This window comes from Penicillium daleae, assembly GCF_028827525.1.
Source record: "Penicillium daleae strain IBT 16125 chromosome Unknown utg000007l_segment0_segment0, whole genome shotgun sequence".
NCBI classification, from domain to species: Eukaryota; Fungi; Ascomycota; class Eurotiomycetes; order Eurotiales; family Aspergillaceae; genus Penicillium; species Penicillium daleae.
In genome coordinates, this window is record NW_026623155.1 from 2,001,000 (window position 1) to 2,020,985 (window position 19,986).

Below are 19,986 nucleotides of genomic sequence, written 5' to 3' on the forward strand. Positions count from 1 at the left end.
CTGATCTCAATTCATCCCTCGTGAACTATCCTCACGAATCACATCCCCATCATGCCTCAAAAAGAGATCTGCCCGAAAGGGTACCAACAGGTTGCCTCGAGCGCGCAGCAGGACGCCGCAGTGCATCTCCGCAGCTCCTCCGGCAAGACTGCCTTTGACTTCTCGTTCGAAGCGGTTCGCCAGAATCTCTTCCGAGTGACTTTCTCCTCTGCGGAGCGCCCAATTCCGCCCTACCCCAATGTCACCAAGCCCGAGACCGATCTCAAGGGCCTCAATGTCTTCGCGAAGGAGGAAGGCGCCTCCAAGACGATTGATGTCGGTGGTGTCACCGCGAAGGTGGAGTGGGAGCAGACACCAGTCGTTTCCCTCTCGTGGACAGGCTCCGACAAGCCTCTGCACCGTGATCTGCCTCTACGATCATACGTCGCCGACGGTCCGGGTGTGGCCTGTTACTCGGTGCACGACCGCAACGCTCTCCACGTGGGCCTGGGTGAAAAGGCCGCGCCGATGGATCTCACAGGTCGCAACTTCCAGCTCACGGCCACCGACTGCTTCGGCTACGACGTCTATAAGACCGACCCTCTCTACAAGCACATCCCTCTCCTGATCAAGGCGACACCAGAAGGTTGCGTTGCCTTGTTCTCTACATCCCACGGCCGAGGCTCGTGGTCAGTTGGTGCCGAGATTGATGGACTTTGGGGCCATTTCAAGATCTACCGTCAGGATTATGGCGGCCTAGAGCAGTACATGATTGTTGGAAAGACCATCAAGGATGTTGTCCGCTCATATGCCGAATTGGTCGGCTTCCCGCTGCTGGTTCCCCGTTGGGCATACGGATACATCTCCGGTGGTTACAAGTACACTATGCTGGATGACGCACACAAGGCCTTGGTTGAGTTCGCCGAGAAGCTGCAAGAACACGGAATCCCTTGCTCTGCTCACCAGATGTCGTCTGGTTATTCTATTGCCGCCGTAGAACCTAAGGTTCGCAATGTCTTCACCTGGAACAACGAGCGCTTCCCGAATCCCGAGGAATGGATTTCTAAGATGCACGAGCACGGTATCCGCCTCATCACCAACATCAAGCCCTTCCTGCTGGCTTCTCATCCCGACTTCCAGCGCCTCATTGATGGCCGTGGGTTCTTCACGGATCCTGAGACGGATAAGCCTGGCTACATGCGCCTGTGGAGTGCCGGTGGAGCCACCGGTGGTGACGGCTGCCACATCGACTTTACTTCCGAGGTTGCTTTCAAGTGGTGGTATGAGGGTGTCAAGAGTCTGAAGAAGGTCGGCATCGACGGCATGTGGAATGACAACAACGAGTACACGCTGCCCAGCGATGACTGGACTCTTGCCCTTGACGATGCGATGGTCAACAAGAATGCGAAGGAGATCACTGAGAACAACGTCGGTCAATGGGGTCGTGCCCTTCACACCGAGCTCATGGGCAAGTCTTCCCACGACGCTCTGCTGGATATGGAGTCCAATGTGCGACCTTTTGTCCTGACCCGCAGTGCTACTCCTGGTACTATGCGCTACTGCGCCAGCACATGGAGTGGTGATAATGTGACTAGCTGGGAGAACATGAAGGGTGCCAACGCCCTGTCTCTCAATGCAGGCATCTCCCTATTACAGGTAAGATAATCCTCGAGCCATCTTGAAAGAGGATTTCATTTCCAACCGGAAACTAACCATGATCTTATATAGTGCGAAGGACACGACATTGGCGGTTTTGAAGGCCCCCAACCCTCCCCCGAGCTCCTCCTCCGTTGGATCCAGCTAGGTTGCATGTCCACCCGGTTCGCGATCAACTGCTTCAAGACCTCCCCCGACAACAACGCCGTCGGTGAAGTCATCGAGCCCTTCATGTACCCCGAGATCACACCATTCGTCCGCGACGCCATCAAACGCCGCTACGAGATCCTGCCCTACATCTACTCACTCGGACTGGAAAGCCACAAGGACGCATCCCCCGTACAGCGCTGGATCGGCTGGGGCTACGAGTCCGATCCAGAGGTGTGGAACAACAAGACCCTCAAGGAGGGCGAGGAGCAGTTCTGGCTCGGCGATACCATCCTCGTCGGCGGCGTGTACCGTGCCGGCGTCACCAGCGCAAAAGTCTACCTCCCCCGCAAGACGGGCGATGCTTTCGACTACGGCTTCGTCAACATGAACGCCCCTTACAACTACCTCGCCTCCGGGCAGTGGGTGGAGATTGAGTCCCAATGGCGCGAGAGCATTCCTCTTCTCGCCAAGATTGGCGGTGCCATTCCCGTCGGCAAGGACGTGCATACTCGTGTCCTCGATGACAAGACGGCAGCCTCGCAAGGTGTCAAGGAGATCGATGACTACCGTGGTGTGGAGATCTTCCCGCCGCAGGGTAGCTCCCATGGTGCCGTGTACAGCAACACATGGTACGAGGACGATGGTATCTCACAACAACCCAGGACTGCGGTGTACACGCTCAGCTATAGCTCGACCGAGGAGAAGGTTCTGGTGCACTTTGAACGTGACGAGTCAGCTGGCTTTGTGCCTGCGTGGAAGGAGCTGGATATTATCCTGCACAACGGGGATACTCGCCGTGTTGTGACTAGCTCTGGCCAGGACATTGTTGTCAAGGGCACTGACTCTCGGGGTCGGGCTGTGTACACTGTTAAGGCTTGAGTCTGGTGGCGATGGTCATGAATTTTCTTTTGTATTATGATGATCGTGGCTGGTGATCCCCACAGGCCATTGATGATATAGACCTGCTACAGGGATCGTGGCATATAGATGAATAGACTTGAAGGATGATTCCAACTTGACGGTTACTTGCATTTCTGGATCTAGAGGTGCCAGTGTACTTGTATGATCTTGTTTGTTTTCAGAAAGTAATAAGGAAAATGTAGAATTCGAACTTGTATAAGATATGGGAAATGTAAAGCAAATTGAGGTTATAACCAAGTTCCAGTCCCTCCCAGTAACCCTCCGCCCTCTAATAGCCTAGTGGTATTACCACTGGATGCCCTCGGGGTTCGACGTCCATGACGCTTCGGTAAAGCTCCCCGAGGTCAGGTAATGTGGAGGGTTACTCTCTTTTTATGCTGCCGGGCCAGAGATGCTATGTCACACGCTCACTTTTTGCCCTTTTTGAAATATGATTTTTAGATCAAAATCATCGTCATAAACAGGAGAATCTATTAACTATATTTCTTAAAGTTCTTTTGTAGGATCTAATAGTGTTTTGGCCGTATCTGTCTGTGATATTTTGGGGGCGAGCATCGCGGTGAAGTACTTGAGCATCATTGAGTGTCGCGGATCATTTATATGGTAACCAAGAGGTTGGGGGTTCGATTCAGGGGGCGGAGGGTTTGTTTTTGTCAAGAAGTTAAATATGAAATTGTAGTATTTTAGACCCGGTCAATCAAACATGCAAGAAACGAACACAGCAAAGGAATATAACTTGTTAATACATGATGTGCTAACGCCCACGAGGCGAGGAATCATCTATACAATACAAGGCCAGGGAACCCGGCACACAAGACCCATCGAGTACCTGCACCATGAAATCTTCCACAACAAACCGCAGCATCTCAGCTCAAGCCTGCTGTCCCTTCTCCAGCTCCGAGCCAGGCGGTGGCAGACCCGTGAGCGGATCCAGACGCAACTGGCGCGCCGTAATAGGCTCATAATCCGTCTTCCCTTCGGCAGCCATCTCCAAGCGCCTCTTCTGACCAGCCTCACCAGCCCGACCCAGAATACCAGCAATCAAAGAAGTTCCCCTCAGGGTATCATCGTTCGCAGGAATCGGGTACGTGACGCGGGTGGGATCAGCATCAGTATCAATGATACCAATGGTGGGCACATTATTCAGTCCACACTCGTGCAGCAAAACCACATTCTCCAGCGGATTCAGCACAATCACCAAATCGGGCTTCACAGACGGACGATCCGCAAGATCAACCTTGAACTCCGGCAACTCCTCATCCAAAGCATTGACGACCTTGGTCTCGCAGTGTCCCAAAATCTGCTGTCCGTTCGTCATCGAACCCGGAATCCACCGCTCGAAGATGTGGTAACCCTTGGCCAGCTCAGCAGCGTGCACAACGGCGCGCTTCTGGCCCTTGCGGGTACCGGCGAACAGGATGATACCGCCGCGAGCGGCGACTTCTTCGACGACTTTCGCAGCGCGACGCAGGTACGCTGCTGTCACGTCTAGGGAGATGATGTGGACACCCTCGCGGATACCGAAGATGTACCGCGAGTTCTGTGGGTTCCATCGCGAGGTCGAGTGGCCCATGTGTGTGCCGGCGGCGAGGAGCATCTCGAGGGTGATGTCGGAGGGCTTGGGAGGATTACGGAGGATATCTTCGGGATCGTAGGATTCTTGCACGGCTGAACCGAGGGTGTTGAATTTGTGTCCTGGAAGTCAGGGACGTTGTTAGCTGGCTGAGTCTTGGGTGTCTTTTTCGGGGAAGGGTTGGGTGATCCTCACTCCGCTTCTCCAGTTCATTCCATTGCTGTCGGGGTTTGAGTTTTCGGCTTTCCCTTGATGCTTGAACGACTTGGTGAAGGGGGTTCTCCGCGGGAGCTGGTGACTCCTTCGCGGGTGTTTGCACTGCTGTCTCGACTGGTGTCTCTGTCGAGAGAAATCGAGAGTAGGCTGGAGCCCGGCGGTTCAGGGCCAGCAGTTGGCGGCCTGTAGGGAATTGGGGTGGTCAATTTATCATTCTGATGCCGGTGGAGGTGCAAATTGAAACGACTCACTCTGACGCATACATAATTTCCGTACAATCATGTTGGATGTGGTTGCTGGGTCGGGGAAAGAAGCGTGTGCAAGATTGCCCGTCCGCGCGAACTTTTGTCAGGCTTGGCAAATGGCCTGTCTTGTGGCCTTGGTGCCTGAGGCCACAGGGTCACGCTACACACTAGTCCCGATCTGGATGCGGGCGGTCGGGTGAGATCCCCCCGCGTTCCAGTGGCGACTTGTCAAGTTTTCATGCATGGTACGGTATGTACGATTATGGGCATATTTACAATCTACAGAGAAGTCGATCATGGCGTTCGAATGATGCAATTCTGGTTCTCCACTAGGAGTCATATCTTGATATCAATGCAAAACGGTCATGGTACATATGAGAAATTTAATCACAGGATGGAAGGAGAAACATCGCAAAATTGGAAACAAGAGCAATTCCAGTGGAAGCATGAACCAGCCCTTTCCCGTGAAAGACAAGAAAAGGAAATTCATAAGTATGTGGAGATCATCACGGTGAGAACAGGCGAGTCAAAAGAAGAAAGACGGCAGATGGAGTCTACAGCGAGACGACCCGTTTACTTCTTGAAGAAACCGCCGAGCTGGTCCATCATGTTGCCACTGCCGTTGTTGCTAGCGGGACCGCCATAGGAACCGCCGGGGGCACCACCGCTAGGGCTGGCGTCGCGCTTGTGCTTCTTCATAGCATCCTCAGCGATGCTACCGATGATGGCTCCACCGATTGTTCCGAGGATGCCGTGGTTCGCTTTGTGGCCAGCGAATCCTCCGGCGGCTCCGCCTGCGAGCGCTCCCATTAGCCCACGCTCGCCCTCCTGGGCCTGGCCGGGAGCCTGCTGCTGATCGTATCTATTGTACTCTGTTAGTGCGGGACCTCCAAAAGAATGAGATGAGGAGGAAACATACCCAGCGCGGTTGTTCTCCTGGCCGTAACCCTGTTGCTGGCCGTAACCCTGTTGCTGGCCGTAGCCCTGCTGTTCACCATACTGGGGCTGTTGAGATCCGGTATAGTAGTCGTTGGAAGAGCCCTGGCCCTGGCCCTGGCCCTGGTGCTGCTGCTGTTGGCCGTAGGATTCCTGACCGTAGCCCTGCTGGGGGTAACCCTGCTGACCATAGCCCTGGCCCTGGCCCTGCTGCTGCTGGTTGTAGCCCTGGTTGTAATCGCCGTAGCCAGACATGATGATATGTGAGGTTTGAAGATGGAAAGTTAGAGGATGGATGTAAAGAGTCGGGGTGATGAGGGATGGAGGAGGAAGGATGAGATTGATGATGTGAGAGTGGGATGAGCAGAGAGGGGTCGTGGCCTCTTTATAAGTTTGGTACCGTCCCTCCGGTACTGGAGCTGATTACATTGAGGATACTCCTCCGTACCGCGCTCAGAGTCAGCAGAGTGGAGATCATAGGGTGCGATCACGTATCACGGATCACGGATCATAGAAGGATAGTTTCATACGTACATAATGCGGACATCTGTAACATGCCAATCCAATGATTCTGTCCTCCGGAGCCACAGGGCTGACGGAACTGCCCCCCCACATGGTCGCAATCTTACGGAACGACGAGGCGCAGTACATCAGCCTCGCTCTGCTGTCCACTTTGGTCCTGGATAGCTACGCCTCTCTCTCTTCCTCTCCCTTTCCCTCTCCCTTTCAGTTGTGATCCCAGTTCACTGAACTACAGAGCACCGCCACAACCAGCGACGAAGCTGCGGTGTGTCCAACCTCAATGGTTACAAGCCTGTGGCTATGCCTACGATAAGGCTGGGCCACGGACCTCCAAAAAGTGCGGCCCGTACACTTACCATACTCGAGCACCGCATAGTAAACTAGAGAACAATATACGAAACCATGGTAAACCGGTCAATCCCATTACCGTACATGCTTGGCTCCGAAAATAGCACCATCTCATTTCCCGCCTTACGGCCTTAACGGATCTTCGGCTACTCTTCGACGGTTCTACCCAAACATCCGGGCTATGTTCTCAATGATTCGCTCTTCTTCTTATTGCCCACCACAATCATTTCCCATGACTTCCTCCCCTTCTTCCTCTCAGCGCGAAGAACCTATCTTGGCGCGACTCCGCTCGGCACGCAATCGACCAGAATTCTCGCTGTGAATTATTCTGGCTGCCTAGCGGCGCGAAGCCCTGAGAATAATCGCCGTCTTGGCTCAGTGTAACATCCTCAGCCCTGTAGATGGTTATAGGTGACAAGGATCGATCATCAATAATAATACCATACTGTACAAGCAAAAATACAGGACCCCTCCATGATGGCCCCCACTCCGAGATTTGGAGGGGTGTGCTTCCTCGCAAAATGTCCCTGGACGCAAGAGGGTATCGCGGCAACTAGCGGTAAGTGGCCGTGAAAAGAAAAGTATCGTGTGCATGCGCCCCTCGGGTCTGCCCATATGCCAGTTTGACACCCTCGTCATCAATCCCAAACCTAACAAGAACACCCCTGAACTTGATCCTGAAGAGCGCTGTCGTTCGACTGGAGCCTTGTGGCTTCCCTCTGTGCCGAAATCATAATAATAGTCCAGGCGCGCAGTTCTGGACAACTAAAACCCTACCTAGAAGGTGTTCGGTGAGTCCGGACTTTCAAGATCCTGCAGAAGTATTGCCTTGCAATCGAGGAGCAGTCCAGCGAAATAGACTTCCCTGGCTGGCATGAAGATCAGATGCCCGCACCTGTCACACGGCTCAGCCAAGGTGTCCCTCTCTTGATGGACCCGATGACCCTGTTTGACTCGGACAGAACTGTGGCTTCAGTATGGAGATGTTTTCCTTGATCGACTGATCGCAGGCATTATCTTGTGAAGGTGTAACGATGCCTTCTTCCCCCTTCTCTTGGTCTTTATTGCCCCGTGTCTATGCTTGTGCTGCGATGAAATGCAAATTTATTGTCGGCTCAAGTTGCGCGCTGCCTATGATGTGTTATTCGTAGAACCTTTTCTCGCTGTTGTTCAGTCTTTGGATGTTTATTCAACGAGCGTGAACCAGATCGAAAATCTTTTGGGTAGGTTAACGCTAGAAATATGTTCTTCGCCGAGCATTGTACTTGTTGTAGCCCCGTGAAGCCAATATATACTTCTACGACAGGACCTGCCTACGAGGCTGGCGTCTCCCAAGGTCCCCGTAACCATCAATTTCTCCACTCACACCACCAACACGCGGAGATCCAGATGGCCATGTTCCCGTAGAGACTTCACAATGAAATCCATGCGATCGACAACAACAACGATAGACAGCCTCTGCGGATGCGGGCTTTGAAAAGGCCAATCAAATCACCCACACGTTCCACCCAGGCTGTTAAGATCGGACGAACCGTCCCGTGGTGCTCGTCACTCGCCGATCAGGACAGGTGCAGCCCTCTTCTCAAATGCCTCTTCGAGCAGGTTGGCTTCTCCATGTGTTGGACGGCCATCGCACCGCATGAAACAGCTGATCTACTTCAAAGTATTTTTTTTTATTTTGTGTAGATCTAGTTAACTAGTTAGTTAATGGACCTGCCGTGATGGGTCAGATCATTGTGTGTTTTGCTGACTGTATAAATTGAGGGTGACGTTCACGCCTGGTGCTCGTCCCTGCTGTCGGAATAGTGATTCTCATAATCTTGTCACTTCTCTTCTTAAAGATCCGCTCCATACACTCTGTGCTTACTAGAATTCTATCTTCTTCTCAAGATGTTCTTGCGTTCAGCGTTCGCATATATTTTCGTCTCTAGCTGCTTAGTTGCTGTGTCAGCCAGGAATCCACCCAAAGTCTTCATAATACGACATGGAGAGAAACCTCCCAACCCGGACGATCATGGCTTGACTCTAGACGGCATCAAGCGATCACAGTGCCTGCGGGATGTTTTCGGCAAAGACTCGAGCTACGACATTGGACATATCATGGCACCTACAGTCAAGTGGAGTGAGTCTTATGATACTCATTATGACCAAAAAGCTACATGGAGATGGATAAACACAATTTGAAAAGATGGATTGACTGATCCTGTTTTGATACATAGATGGTGAGCACCGGCGGGCGTATATGACCGTCCTCCCCCTCGCCAATGACCTCGGTCTTGAAATCGACGCCCACTGCTCACGCAAAGATACCCAATGCGTTGCTGATACGATTCGATCATACGAAGGTCCTGGAAATATCTTGATTTCCTGGCGACATAAGAACGTAGGGGAACTCCAGGAGCACTTGGGCTCCCCCGATCCACTCCAGTATCCTGAAGATCGGTAGGTGATGTTTTATCATTTCGATTCTGGTTTAGTCGTTTGGAGTCTTTACATCATGAACACTGTATGGGTGCTGATTTTCTTAGATTTGACCTCATTTGGACAATTCCCTACCCGTATGAAGAGGTCACAAATATAGAAAGCGAGTTCTGTCCGGGCCTTGACTACCGCCCGAGGCTAGTAGCCCAGCATTGAATTGAGGAATGCGAATCCGTTCTAATACCGTTTTGTCTTTCTTTTGGTATAAAAAGAAGAGCTACACATACCGCATAACTATAGATACATCGGCCGCCCGTCGGCACCTTTTGTATTTCCATGAAATAGCTCTAGCTGATAAACACCAGCGGAAAGTATGACACATGCGGGGTAGTTAGAGGCCGTTGGCCTGCCTAGTAGTGATAGACTTCGACGGGGGCTGCAGTTGTTAGAGGTGCCAAAGTTATTCAGGCTAGGGCAAGACGATCAGTACATTTGCTTGTCAGTCCATGGCCTTGTAAACTTCCTGATCTGGGTAAAATTGGGGCCAAATTTACCAGGCAGAAGTAGAACTACCCCAATGAAATAGTGAAACCTGGAGCTGTGAGAACCCTATGATGAATGGACTTGGTAGTGAATCCAAGCCAAGACCCTTTTCACTTATGCTTTCTTACAATTTAGGAAAGTATCCAGGCCATACTTAGCCGGATAAGACGGGTAGCTCATGAAGACGAGGGAAAGTCCTCCCAATAAATATGGATAAGATACCATAGTAAACTGTTTTCATTTCATTTTCCTACCCCAGTCTACAAACCTTTCTATCATTCCCAACATGCAATTCTTCAACTATCCAGGAACCGAAGCCAACTCAGAATCCTTTCACTACTCTCAAGCTGTCAAAATCGGCACAGTGGTAAAAACATCCGGACAAGGTGGCTGGGATGAGAGCGGAAACATTACATCCAACGTCGAGAAGCAAGTCGCCATAGCATTTGAGAACGTCGAAAAGGCTCTGAAAGAGGTTGACTCGCGGCTCTCTTGGGAAAATGTCTACGCAGTACGAAGCTATCATATCAGCGTGGAGGAGACATTTGACATGGTCACCAGCAATTTCAAAAAGGTTATTCCAAGTCACCGACCTATCTGGACATGCGTGGAGATTGGAAAGCTGGGGATTGAAGGGATGGTGATTGAAATTGAGGTTGAAGCACAGTTTCCGTTCTAAAGCTTGCGGCGGGTTCAATATAATGGAGGATATATTGAAGGCTTCTCCTGTATATACAATAGCCTCAGCCATGGACCAGACATGTGCTAGAAATGAGCGGGAGAGATAGTGACTTCAATGTTCCACAATCAATCGCCCTTAGTTCTCTTTAACCTTTGCATCCCATGAGTATTAGAATGTGAATCTGTGAAAGCACGGAAAGCTCCGGGGCCTGCCGCTGCGGAGAAGAATGATCATATCCGCGGCTGATAGAATATAAAGCTGTGAATATGTTTTAACTTTGCTAAGAGACGGTTCAAATTACCGGACTGGGAAAGTCTTTGGGCAAAGCCAGATTGAGAGCCAGGCCAAGCGGCATAGAGATGGCGAGTGAAGGTTGGCTACCCCGCACCACTTGCTCGTTTGGTACCAGATTAAAAGAGACATGCCTGCCAAGTTGTGCTAGCGATGGTCTAGAAATAGCGAGCATGGATCCTGATTTATCGGTTACAACCTAGTCTTGTTAGGGCCCAGAAACCTGACTAAATCTAAAGTTGTCTATGTGACCAGATCTCAATCGGCATTAAATTGGTTCAACGTCACGGGATAGAAGAGAATTTCTAAACTATCCTATAGGACTAAGACATCCCTCCCCAACGAAGTAAACATGTCTGCCCATGTTCCCTCCTGTTTCTCAGACTGCCAGAGGCCTTCCAAGGCAGCGCGGATGCTCAATAGAGAGTTGAAACGAATTGTCCGGTAGATGCAGTCAATCTTACCAAGGATATCCGTTTGATGATCTTCAGTAAATGAGTGAGCACCGACAACATAGACGGGAAAGATGAGGCAATTGTGTACTTTGGAGTTACTGCTAATGGCGTTGATACAGCCCATGCAGAAATTCACGTGTTGCTGGACTAGATGATGCCTCGGCGGTAACCCACAGACTGCGCGGTATAAATATATCAATGCACTATGCTGGAATGCTCTTGTGAAAGCAATTGTCTGGTTCACTCGCCCGAGCTCGCCACGGGAAACAGTGTCCTCTTCCGGACAGTCAAAATGGTCTAGGCTCAAGACTTGAAAAGCTGGTTGAAGGCATCTCTCAAAGTCTCGAACCTTTTCAATATCAAGCTCCTCATCGCCATTATATATTGACTGGCGATAGAAGGCTAGCTGTGCCATGGTGCGAAATACAGCTGCTAGGGTGATACCATAGGTCTGCTTTTCCCACCAGACGGGGCCGCGCTCAATATCGAGCCAAATTCTGGCGGGAAAACATGGAGGTCGATCGTCGAGTAAAGCTCGGGTAAGATCAGTTGATGCGAATTCAGAAAGCAACATATGCGGGATCTCCTTCTCGCTCTCATCAATCAGCACACTGAACCCGCCTAGCTGTTCCACGATTGCGCGTACTCCAACCTGATGGCTTGTGGTCGATGCCGACTGCTCTGTACAATCAATGTAGCCATCTAGAAAGTACAAGAGTAAGACGGCGACTAGTACACGCGATAGCGACTCGTTGTTTGACAAACATTCGCGTAATTGCTTCCGAACCGACCCTAAGCAATTTGACCGCTTATCACTGATAACCTGTTGATGAAAAGGACTATTGTCCTGCCGCAGTAGCCGATGCGCTTCTGCTAATTCGCACATGGCCAACAGCACGGGCTCCGATTCTAGCGCAAGTGAGATCGGTGGTGGACACGGCTGGGTCGCTGTTGACAGCAACGGCCATAATGCCGCCTGGAAGTAGTCAAGGGCTTTCAGTTCCCCCGAGGCTAAGCTCGTGCTGTCGAATACCTGTTTAGACAGGCTTATCCTTGGAGAGGATGCAGGTGTCTGGTAGGAAATTGGGGCTGCTTTGGTGGGACGTGAATTCCAGCGCACGAGGATCTTATCGAAGCTGCATTTGGCTCCAGAGAGAATACAGCGGCGACATCGAGGTTGACTGAGGTCGCATTTCACACGGCGCTGCTTGCATGGCCAACAGGAGCCCTGGACCGTTCTTTGGCGCTTTGGGGGCATTTGTTCACGGATTGCGGTGCGTTGTTGCTTTGTGGGTATTGCCGAGTTGGGAAGGGGTTTCCTCGCTGGTAGATGAAGTGGAGGGAGGTAGTTGGGAGGTTGCGTATGGATGGCCACGGGGGAAGATTGGAGTAGATTAAGAAAGGCCCAGGAGACTGGATCAAGCTTGGCAATGGTTTTGGTAGGAGTAGCGACGGATAAGGACAGGTGATCCGAGGTATATCTGGCGATATGTGCAGGAATAATGTAGGATGTCGCCGACTGCCTGCTTTGCGAATTATTCCCCGATTTTTCTCACTCTGTCAGACCCCAATTCCCATGATGCTCAAAGATCACCAATGTTCTCGCAAGATCAACTTAGCGACGAAACTCAAGAGGTGGAGGTTGCCCTCCCCGTTGTAAATGCGGGGAAATGACCTCGACCTCGGGGGCTCTTATCAGTCATCCCGAATATCCAACCCTCAAGTGCCGAGTCTGGTTAGTGGCTGGACATGGCCAGAAAAGTTACCCAAAGAGGCTTAGCTTGACAAGACTGAGTTAGTGCAGGGACCAAGTGGCCCAGATAACGCAGTCTATCTATGACATGTTTATTTAAAAGGTTCGTTGGTTGCTGCATTCGAGGTTGGATTTCACTATCCAGCAAGAGCGACGGATCATTGCGTCCGGGATTGGCAACAATGATATCTGCCGGAGATTCTATTATATTTTCAGGGCCGCTGTCCCTTCTAGGTCTCGTTTTATCACTGGCGACTTGGCTATTCATCCGCTGGCCGTTCCATTCGAAGACACAGCATGTTGAAATAGAGGAGTGCAAGGATGAGAAACCATTCATTACTCCTCTGCCTGCCCCAGCGACCGATGACCCTTCGAGGACGTCTCCCAAATTGTACCGTCCATTCAGACACGGCCCAAATTTTATCACAATGGGCATTCGCAAACTCAACTGGGACAATTGGATCGAAATGGACTCTTACTTTCTTCGATATCATGACATGAAAGCGTCGGAGTTAAAAAAAGACTTCAACGCTCATGTCAAATATGTCGACAATGCAGTGACGAAGGATGCGTGCTTTGAGCTTTATGAAGAGCTAGTTCGATATTTAACGCATCGGTATCCCAAGATCTATCGCTTGCGGGGAGGCAAAATGCATAATAGCCTGACGGAAGAAATATTTCCTTTCCCCGCGAGTATGACAAACCATGTTTTTGAAACAAAACTGGCTGGAAAGAGCTAACCGATTTACCGGTACAGCCACTCCGGACGAGGCACTGGCAACTTCAGCTCTCTTAGTACAAGACGACTTGGTGATAATGGTCGAGAATGATGGTAAAACCCCTTCCTCACGAGCCAAGGATATCAGACACTGATCCCTGATAGATGGACAATACCATCTTGACGCTGCAGCCGTTTGCCTTCCTGGCTTCTGGCGTCTCCGAGAAAAGTTTCGCATGTCACTCGACACGCTCCATTTCGAGGCTGGTGTTCCTCACTATGCTGCTAAGTTGCAAAAGTCAATGAACCGGTTCTTTCAGAACCTCACTCCCGACAAGCCAGTGGAAAGAAATAATGTATGAATGGCATAATTTCTACCTTTACTCCGTTCCGACACTGACAACCTTGCTAGTTTTTCATTCAGCTGGACGATGGACTCCACTGGTCACATCGCATGGGTGACCAAGCAGGCACAGAAGTTGCATGTAAGTCAGTCGCTCGGATACGAATCATATAGCCCGCTAATAGCTTTTCTTTGAATAGCATGGGCTACCGCAAATAGCAAGGGGCTGTCCATTGATGAAATCCACTTCCGCTCCGAAAGACAGACTCTCCGCCGACTACCGCGCTCCAAGGCAGTCATATTTACTGTTCGTACATACTTTGAGCCAGTAACACGAATTGCACAGGAACCACATATCCCCGGTCGTTTGGCTGAAGCTATTCTTAGCTGGGATGAGACGGTGTCTTTCTACAAGGGCAAGTCTCATTGGGACAAGATACTGCTCCCATATCTGGATGAGCAGGACCGGCTGCAGAAAGAAAGAGGCATTGTAAAGCAAGAAGAGAGATCGTTCCCATATTAAGACAGATATTGTAACTCTCGTAAAGAAATGTGTCCACAAGCTACTCCAGAAACTTATTCACAATATCAAGAAAGCCGTCGGGGTCTGAAGAGAAAACCACATGTCCAGTCTCTAGAAATTCGAGCTGGGACCCTGGAATAGATCTTTTCACAAGATGTGCGGTTTCCACAGGCACGATATCTTTGGTTCCCCAGATTATTAGTGTGGGCGCACGGATAGCCTGACCCTTGCTTCGAAGGTCGTGGCTGTCGTCAAGGAAGCTTCTCCAGATGGCTGCCGCGATCGAAGCCCCTTGCCATATTCTCGCCCGGGATGCCGCCTTCTGCGAGATCACTGTATCGCTTGGTGTCTTTGACTTCATATACGCAGGGATCATATATGGCAGTACTAAGCGCGCTACTACCGGATAGCCAAGCGAGTAGCAGAAGAAGCGATTCACAAAGTTCAAGGATGGGAACCCGCCCGTATTCACCAATATGAGAGACTGAACACGTTCTGGGTGGGTGATGGCTAGTCTTGCGGCCGCAAAACCACCCACTGAGTTTCCTATGATGATAGCAGGTGGTAGATCGAGAGCCGTGACAAAATCTTCGAGAACCTCTGCGATCAAGACTGCGCTGGGTTCTCGAGACTTCGTCGTGGTTTCTAGCGAGGCACCGTGCCAGGGCCAGTCAACTGCTATCGTCTGAAAACGATCAGCTAGTTGAAACACGATAGGGTCGAAATCGTGGCTATCATGTAGCAAAGCGTGTAGTAAGAGCAAGGGGCGGCCCTCTCCGCGAATAGTATAAGACACATCGCCAGCTCGAGTTAGCACTGAAGTCGTCATGTCGATCACTTGGATTCTGTTTACTGTGAGAGAGTGAAGTCGGACGAGGAGACGAGGCTGGGCAGCGATGAGACATATCCGCCATAATAAGTAATGTTCGATCCCAGGCAAATACTGATGCACTGCAAAAAAGTAAGAACTGATCGAAGTTCGGGAATCTCAAGCCCCGAACTCCGATAGTCCAGCGACAGAAGACTGGGAAATACGAGCCTCTCGGGTCCTCCGTATACGAAGTGGCGACTCGATTGAGTATTATTTGAAGCCTAGAACGGACTAAGGAACCCTAATCTTTGACGAGTCATTGAATACGACATCACCTCACCAGAGATCAAACCAATATCATATCGACAGGTAATCCACAAAGATTCACAGGCCAAAGCCACTATCAACAACACGAGGAATTTCTAGAGAACGGGGTCACGTCATAAGAGACCAAAGGAAGGATCCTGAAACAGAAAACGGCCATTTGTCGGACTGTGCTTTACTTGGTTCGGGATCTTCCTTGTCGATCCCGGACTCCGTCGCTTGCTGCCAAAGACTCGCCAGCTAATCCACCGCACTTCATTTGTCTACCCGCTGAGATCATTGTTGCAACTGTACGCGAGGATCAAATCTGATCTCTCTGGCTCTTGTTCAGTCGGATGCCCTGCTTTTTGATCGGCCTCCTTAATCTCCGATCGATCGGCCCGAACCCTGGAAGATCAACATGATCTGACCGAATCAAAAGACGACATGAGGGGGATGTCTCACATCCTTGTTCTCCGTGGGGTATGATGGAGATGCAGAAGATGAGAGCAGTTCACGTCGTTGGAGACATAAAGACTGAACCAATTCAACGAAGATGCTGAGAATCAAACAAGCATCTCCAAATTAGAATGTTGTGCCTCGATATTTTGACGCTCGCCTTACTGGCACCCGCAGTTGTGTCTTCGGCTCTGCACCCATCTCGTCGACAGTCGGGCCTAAGCGGATTCATTCAGTCGGAGTCGACAGCTTCTCTGCAAGGCGTGCTCAACAACATCGGAGCCAATGGCACTGGAGCCACCGGGGCTTCTGCTGGCATCGTTGTCGCGTCGCCCTCCAAGTCCAACCCAGATTGTCAGTACTCATGAATTAGGCATTCATTACATTTACTGACCAGGACTAGATTTCTATACTTGGACCAGAGATGCAGCCTTGACAGTCACCATGCTTGTTGACCGTTTTATTGCGGGAGACAGCTCCCTCGAGTCTGTGATCCAGCAATACATCACTGCACAGGCCAAGCTTCAGACCGTCTCTAACCCCTCTGGAAGCTTGTCTGATGGATCGGGCTTGGCTGAGCCTAAGTTTAATGTCGATGAGACTGCATTTACGGGCGCTTGGGGTCGGCCTCAGCGAGATGGACCTGCTCTACGGGCAACAGCCCTGATTGCCTATGGCAACCAGTTGCTTTCTAAGGGAAAGGAGTCGGTTGTCAAGTCGAATATTTGGCCAATTGTGTCTAATGATCTTAACTACGTGGCTCAGTACTGGAATCAAACTGGATTTGACCTTTGGGAAGAAGTCCAGGGGTCCTCTTTCTTCACAGTGGCCGCACAGCACCGCGCATTGGTGGAGGGAAGCACTTTCGCCAAGGCTCTGGGAGAAACCTGTGATGGCTGTGATTCTCAGGCTCCTCAAATCCTGTGTTTCCTGCAAGATTTCTGGAATGGCATGGCTGTTATATCGAACTTGGCGAACAACGGACGGTCAGGGTTGGATGCAAACTCATTGATTAGCTCTATCCACACCTTCGATCCTAGCGCTGCCTGCGATGACACTACATTCCAGCCGTGCTCGGCCCGCGCTCTTTCCAACCATAAGCTGGTGGTTGATTCTTTCCGCTCAATCTATACCATCAACAGTGACAAGAAGGCCGGAACTGCTGCCGCGGTTGGACGTTATCCCGAGGACACCTATCAAGGAGGAAATCCCTGGTATGTGCCTAGCCACATTTCATATAAATCAGCGAAGCTAATACGTAATCAGGTATCTTGCAACTCTCGCCGCGGCTGAGCAGCTCTACAATGCTCTCTACCAGTGGAAGACTCAAGGATCTCTCTCAATTACACAGACCAGTCTCCCATTTTTCCAAGACCTTGTCTCTTCTGCCGCGACCGGCAACTACTCAAGTTCATCCTCCACATACACTTCTGTCACCAGTGCTGTCAAGGAGTATGCGGATGGATTTGTGTCGATTGTTCAGCAATACACACCAAGCAATGGCTCTTTGGCGGAGCAGTTCACCCGTGATAATGGCACACCAACTTCAGCGCGCGATCTGACCTGGTCTTACGCTGCTTTCCTGACCGCTGCATCTCGTCGCGATGGGACTGTGCCTGCAAGCTGGGGAGCCTCTACTGCGAACGAGGTTCCTACTCAGTGCCAGGGTGGCTCGGCTACTGGCTCATACGCGACTCCGAGTGTCGGTTCATGGTAGAAAGAGGAAGGTTCAGCGCCTGTAAAGGAATACGACGAGGTGGTGATAGGCACAACATAGGAGATCTTGAAAAACACATTGGATACGTATTTATTGTCAGAGTCGAGACCCTTTTTGAAGTTGGCTCCTGAAATCATCCAGATTGTCACTTTGTCCTTAAAGTTCCTCCTGTCAAATTCTCTTGATAGCATGAACCTATTAAAATGATGCTTTATTATTCAACTACCACCTGGGAGCCAGAGAACCCTCGGGGGACGACCATTCTATTCTACAAAAAATTGGGTATCAGATAGCCTTCGTTATACTCCGTATTTAGACATTATCGTAACCGTGTACTAAATAAGGTTGTTTTGCTAACAGCATGAGGTTACCCAATGGTAAAGTCAGTACCAGATTTTTGTTCAATGCAGACATACGAGCGATATTTGAATCCGATATGGTTTTGCGAGGAGAAAGACATCAAGAAATCAATGAAGAAGATCGAACGTCATAGGCTCACAGGCGCATTTGCAATCCAAGTACCTAGCGTGGAGGGCTAAAATGATTTTTAGTGGCCCACTCGAATGCCCTATGTGCTCATGTATAAGACTGTTTTGAATTTGATCATAATCCACCCATGTTACTATGCCAATCCAAGAAAAGCTATGTGACAAGAAAGACGGTTTTTTTTTTTTCAAATAGAAAACCTCCGTGTCGCCATTACCAAAGGTGAGGGTTTTTGAAACAAAAGAAATCAGTAAGCCGGCTCCCGTGTCACCGTAATTGTAGTGTGCTGGTACACTTGGGGCACGGATGCGAGCTCTATCTCGTCTTTGGGAACAATTGCATCGGTAGAAGATCCCCTTTGGTATGTTGTACAGACTGTAGACACCGGACCCTGGTCTTCTGACTTCATTGAATGCATATTGCCCTGCTTTGTTCTCTTTTGTCCACTCCTCGAGAGGTCGTAGTACCCATCGTCTCTCTTTGTTCTCGTCTCGGAATCCAAGACGATACTTTTCCGAGTCAGGGTATACTGAAGGGTATCGCAGAACCCGGAAAGTGTCATGAGGGCACCTGCAACGCAAAAGTATGCAACACTCGGGCTATTTCCGCTCACGGACGCCATCCGGCCCGCAGATAATGGGAGCGTCAAAACGATGTAGACAATTGGATAAAGAACCATATAAGAGACAACTCGATTGAGGCGGCGAACACTCTCCGTATAACTTTGGCCGAGAATTTTTGACTGTGACATTCGACGTCGAAGCTGGAAGAACATGATGGCGTACAGAACAAGATTGAAAAACTGGGCTGCAAAGATCCAGAAATAATGTGTCCAAAGGCGGAGGGAGGGATGTTGCGTGGTCATCCAGCACTGTCGAAACCGAGAAGTTAGCCAGGCTATATAATGATGCTAGATAATTCGTTTTCGAGATTTGCGAGTACATACCCACGCCACGGAAGGCATCCAAACGTGAGGGCCGACAAGTGCAATTGGGATGATGACAAGTATTACCCCGAATACCCATAAACCAACCACAATTGCCACGAATGTGCGATGACCGAGTTGGCGACCCATTGTTACTTGCATAAAAGTATGCAAAGCGATCGCGAGAACAAACAATCCACTCATTGGATCGCCAATCTGCAGCCAAATGCCTTGCAAGAAGCATGCTGGGTCTTCTGCATGTAAAGAGTCTTTGGCAATCCATTTCAAACTCACAATGAACCCCAAGCCCTGTATAAAGTCGGCTAGTGCCAAGTTGTACATGAGAACGACATATTGATTGTAGCCAATATACCGCTTATAGTACTTCTTCCAGAAGATAAAGCGATAAGTGAAGAAACATAGCAAGCTGAATGTGGCAATCAGAGAGACGGTTGCCAACGCCGAGACCACAATTAGGCCTGTCCGTTGCAGCGAAGGCAGCGGATCGATTATCCATGACCCAGCTGCCGAGTTGGGTGAGTTCGCTGCCACATCCGCCGAGGTATCCCAACGAGATTGGAGTGATTTGTGTGAGGGGCCTTCCGGCGCCAACAGCCAGTGTATCGCTATGCTCAACATCGCATTGATTGGAAATCGCTAAAGAAAGATGGATTGAAGTCGCAGGTAGGCGCAGGGCAGGAACGCCGCGACTTTCTATCTATAAACATCAAAAGTTTGTGCTGGCAGGGTTTGCCCCTGAGCAAAGAGGTTCGAAGTGAAGCCCCCGCTCCGGACATTTTGAACTTCAGACCGAAATCAATGGCCATAGGTCCGTCTGGTGGACTAGAACCTAAAGATTACTAAATTTTCCCAAAAGAACCTCATTTTCTTCTTCTCGATAACTCCGCGGGCCCCACTTATGGAGATTAGTACCCTCACTAGCCTCCAAGGAAAAGCTTATATTCTTGATTACTCTCCAAAAGTCCACAAAAAATTTGCCATCGTGCGGA

The 19,986-nt window shown here is 50.2% G+C and overlaps 10 protein-coding genes across 10 annotated transcripts; 5 read left to right on the top strand and 5 right to left on the bottom strand.

Moving 5' to 3' along the window:
• Positions 1-51: 51 nt before the first annotated feature.
• On the top strand, positions 52-2,664 carry N7458_007890 (putative alpha-glucosidase; the record flags this gene model as incomplete). The annotated part of the gene is made up of 2 exons (XM_056911272.1): positions 52-1,635; positions 1,708-2,664. The coding sequence occupies 2 exons, from the start codon at positions 52-54 to the stop codon at positions 2,662-2,664; spliced, it is 2,541 nt and encodes an 846-aa protein (XP_056764098.1).
• Positions 2,665-3,577: 913 nt separating this feature from the next.
• On the bottom strand, positions 3,578-4,777 carry N7458_007891 (mitochondrial 37S ribosomal protein uS2m; the record flags this gene model as incomplete). Its single annotated transcript, XM_056911273.1, has 3 exons — positions 3,578-4,401; positions 4,475-4,678; positions 4,747-4,777. 3 exons carry the CDS (start codon positions 4,775-4,777, stop codon positions 3,578-3,580), a joined length of 1,059 nt encoding a protein of 352 aa, XP_056764099.1.
• A 536-nt stretch (positions 4,778-5,313) lies between these two features.
• hel10 (putative high expression lethality protein Hel10) lies at positions 5,314-5,931 on the bottom strand (the record flags this gene model as incomplete). The annotated part of the gene is made up of 1 exon (XM_056911274.1): positions 5,314-5,931. One exon carries the CDS (start codon positions 5,929-5,931, stop codon positions 5,314-5,316), a length of 618 nt encoding a protein of 205 aa, XP_056764100.1.
• Positions 5,932-8,436: 2,505 nt separating this feature from the next.
• N7458_007893 (putative phosphoglycerate mutase family protein) lies at positions 8,437-9,183 on the top strand (the record flags this gene model as incomplete). The annotated part of the gene is made up of 3 exons (XM_056911275.1): positions 8,437-8,668; positions 8,766-8,988; positions 9,075-9,183. 3 exons carry the CDS (start codon positions 8,437-8,439, stop codon positions 9,181-9,183), a joined length of 564 nt encoding a protein of 187 aa, XP_056764101.1.
• Positions 9,184-9,796: 613 nt separating this feature from the next.
• On the top strand, positions 9,797-10,189 carry N7458_007894 (YjgF/Yer057p/UK114 family; the record flags this gene model as incomplete). Its single annotated transcript, XM_056911276.1, has 1 exon — positions 9,797-10,189. One exon carries the CDS (start codon positions 9,797-9,799, stop codon positions 10,187-10,189), a length of 393 nt encoding a protein of 130 aa, XP_056764102.1.
• A 609-nt stretch (positions 10,190-10,798) lies between these two features.
• On the bottom strand, positions 10,799-12,196 carry N7458_007895 (Zn(II)2Cys6 transcription factor; the record flags this gene model as incomplete). Its single annotated transcript, XM_056911277.1, has 1 exon — positions 10,799-12,196. One exon carries the CDS (start codon positions 12,194-12,196, stop codon positions 10,799-10,801), a length of 1,398 nt encoding a protein of 465 aa, XP_056764103.1.
• A 677-nt stretch (positions 12,197-12,873) lies between these two features.
• On the top strand, positions 12,874-14,275 carry N7458_007896 (heme-dependent oxidative N-demethylase family protein; the record flags this gene model as incomplete). The annotated part of the gene is made up of 5 exons (XM_056911278.1): positions 12,874-13,384; positions 13,449-13,523; positions 13,575-13,765; positions 13,822-13,894; positions 13,953-14,275. 5 exons carry the CDS (start codon positions 12,874-12,876, stop codon positions 14,273-14,275), a joined length of 1,173 nt encoding a protein of 390 aa, XP_056764104.1.
• Positions 14,276-14,315: 40 nt separating this feature from the next.
• N7458_007897 (alpha/beta fold hydrolase) lies at positions 14,316-15,104 on the bottom strand (the record flags this gene model as incomplete). Its single annotated transcript, XM_056911279.1, has 1 exon — positions 14,316-15,104. The coding sequence occupies one exon, from the start codon at positions 15,102-15,104 to the stop codon at positions 14,316-14,318; it is 789 nt and encodes a 262-aa protein (XP_056764105.1).
• An 875-nt stretch (positions 15,105-15,979) lies between these two features.
• N7458_007898 (glycoside hydrolase family 15 protein) lies at positions 15,980-17,565 on the top strand (the record flags this gene model as incomplete). The annotated part of the gene is made up of 3 exons (XM_056911280.1): positions 15,980-16,202; positions 16,252-17,062; positions 17,115-17,565. The coding sequence occupies 3 exons, from the start codon at positions 15,980-15,982 to the stop codon at positions 17,563-17,565; spliced, it is 1,485 nt and encodes a 494-aa protein (XP_056764106.1).
• Positions 17,566-18,298: 733 nt separating this feature from the next.
• On the bottom strand, positions 18,299-19,615 carry N7458_007899 (uncharacterized protein; the record flags this gene model as incomplete). Its single annotated transcript, XM_056911281.1, has 2 exons — positions 18,299-18,922; positions 18,998-19,615. 2 exons carry the CDS (start codon positions 19,613-19,615, stop codon positions 18,299-18,301), a joined length of 1,242 nt encoding a protein of 413 aa, XP_056764107.1.
• Between the last annotated feature and the right edge of the window lie 371 nt (positions 19,616-19,986).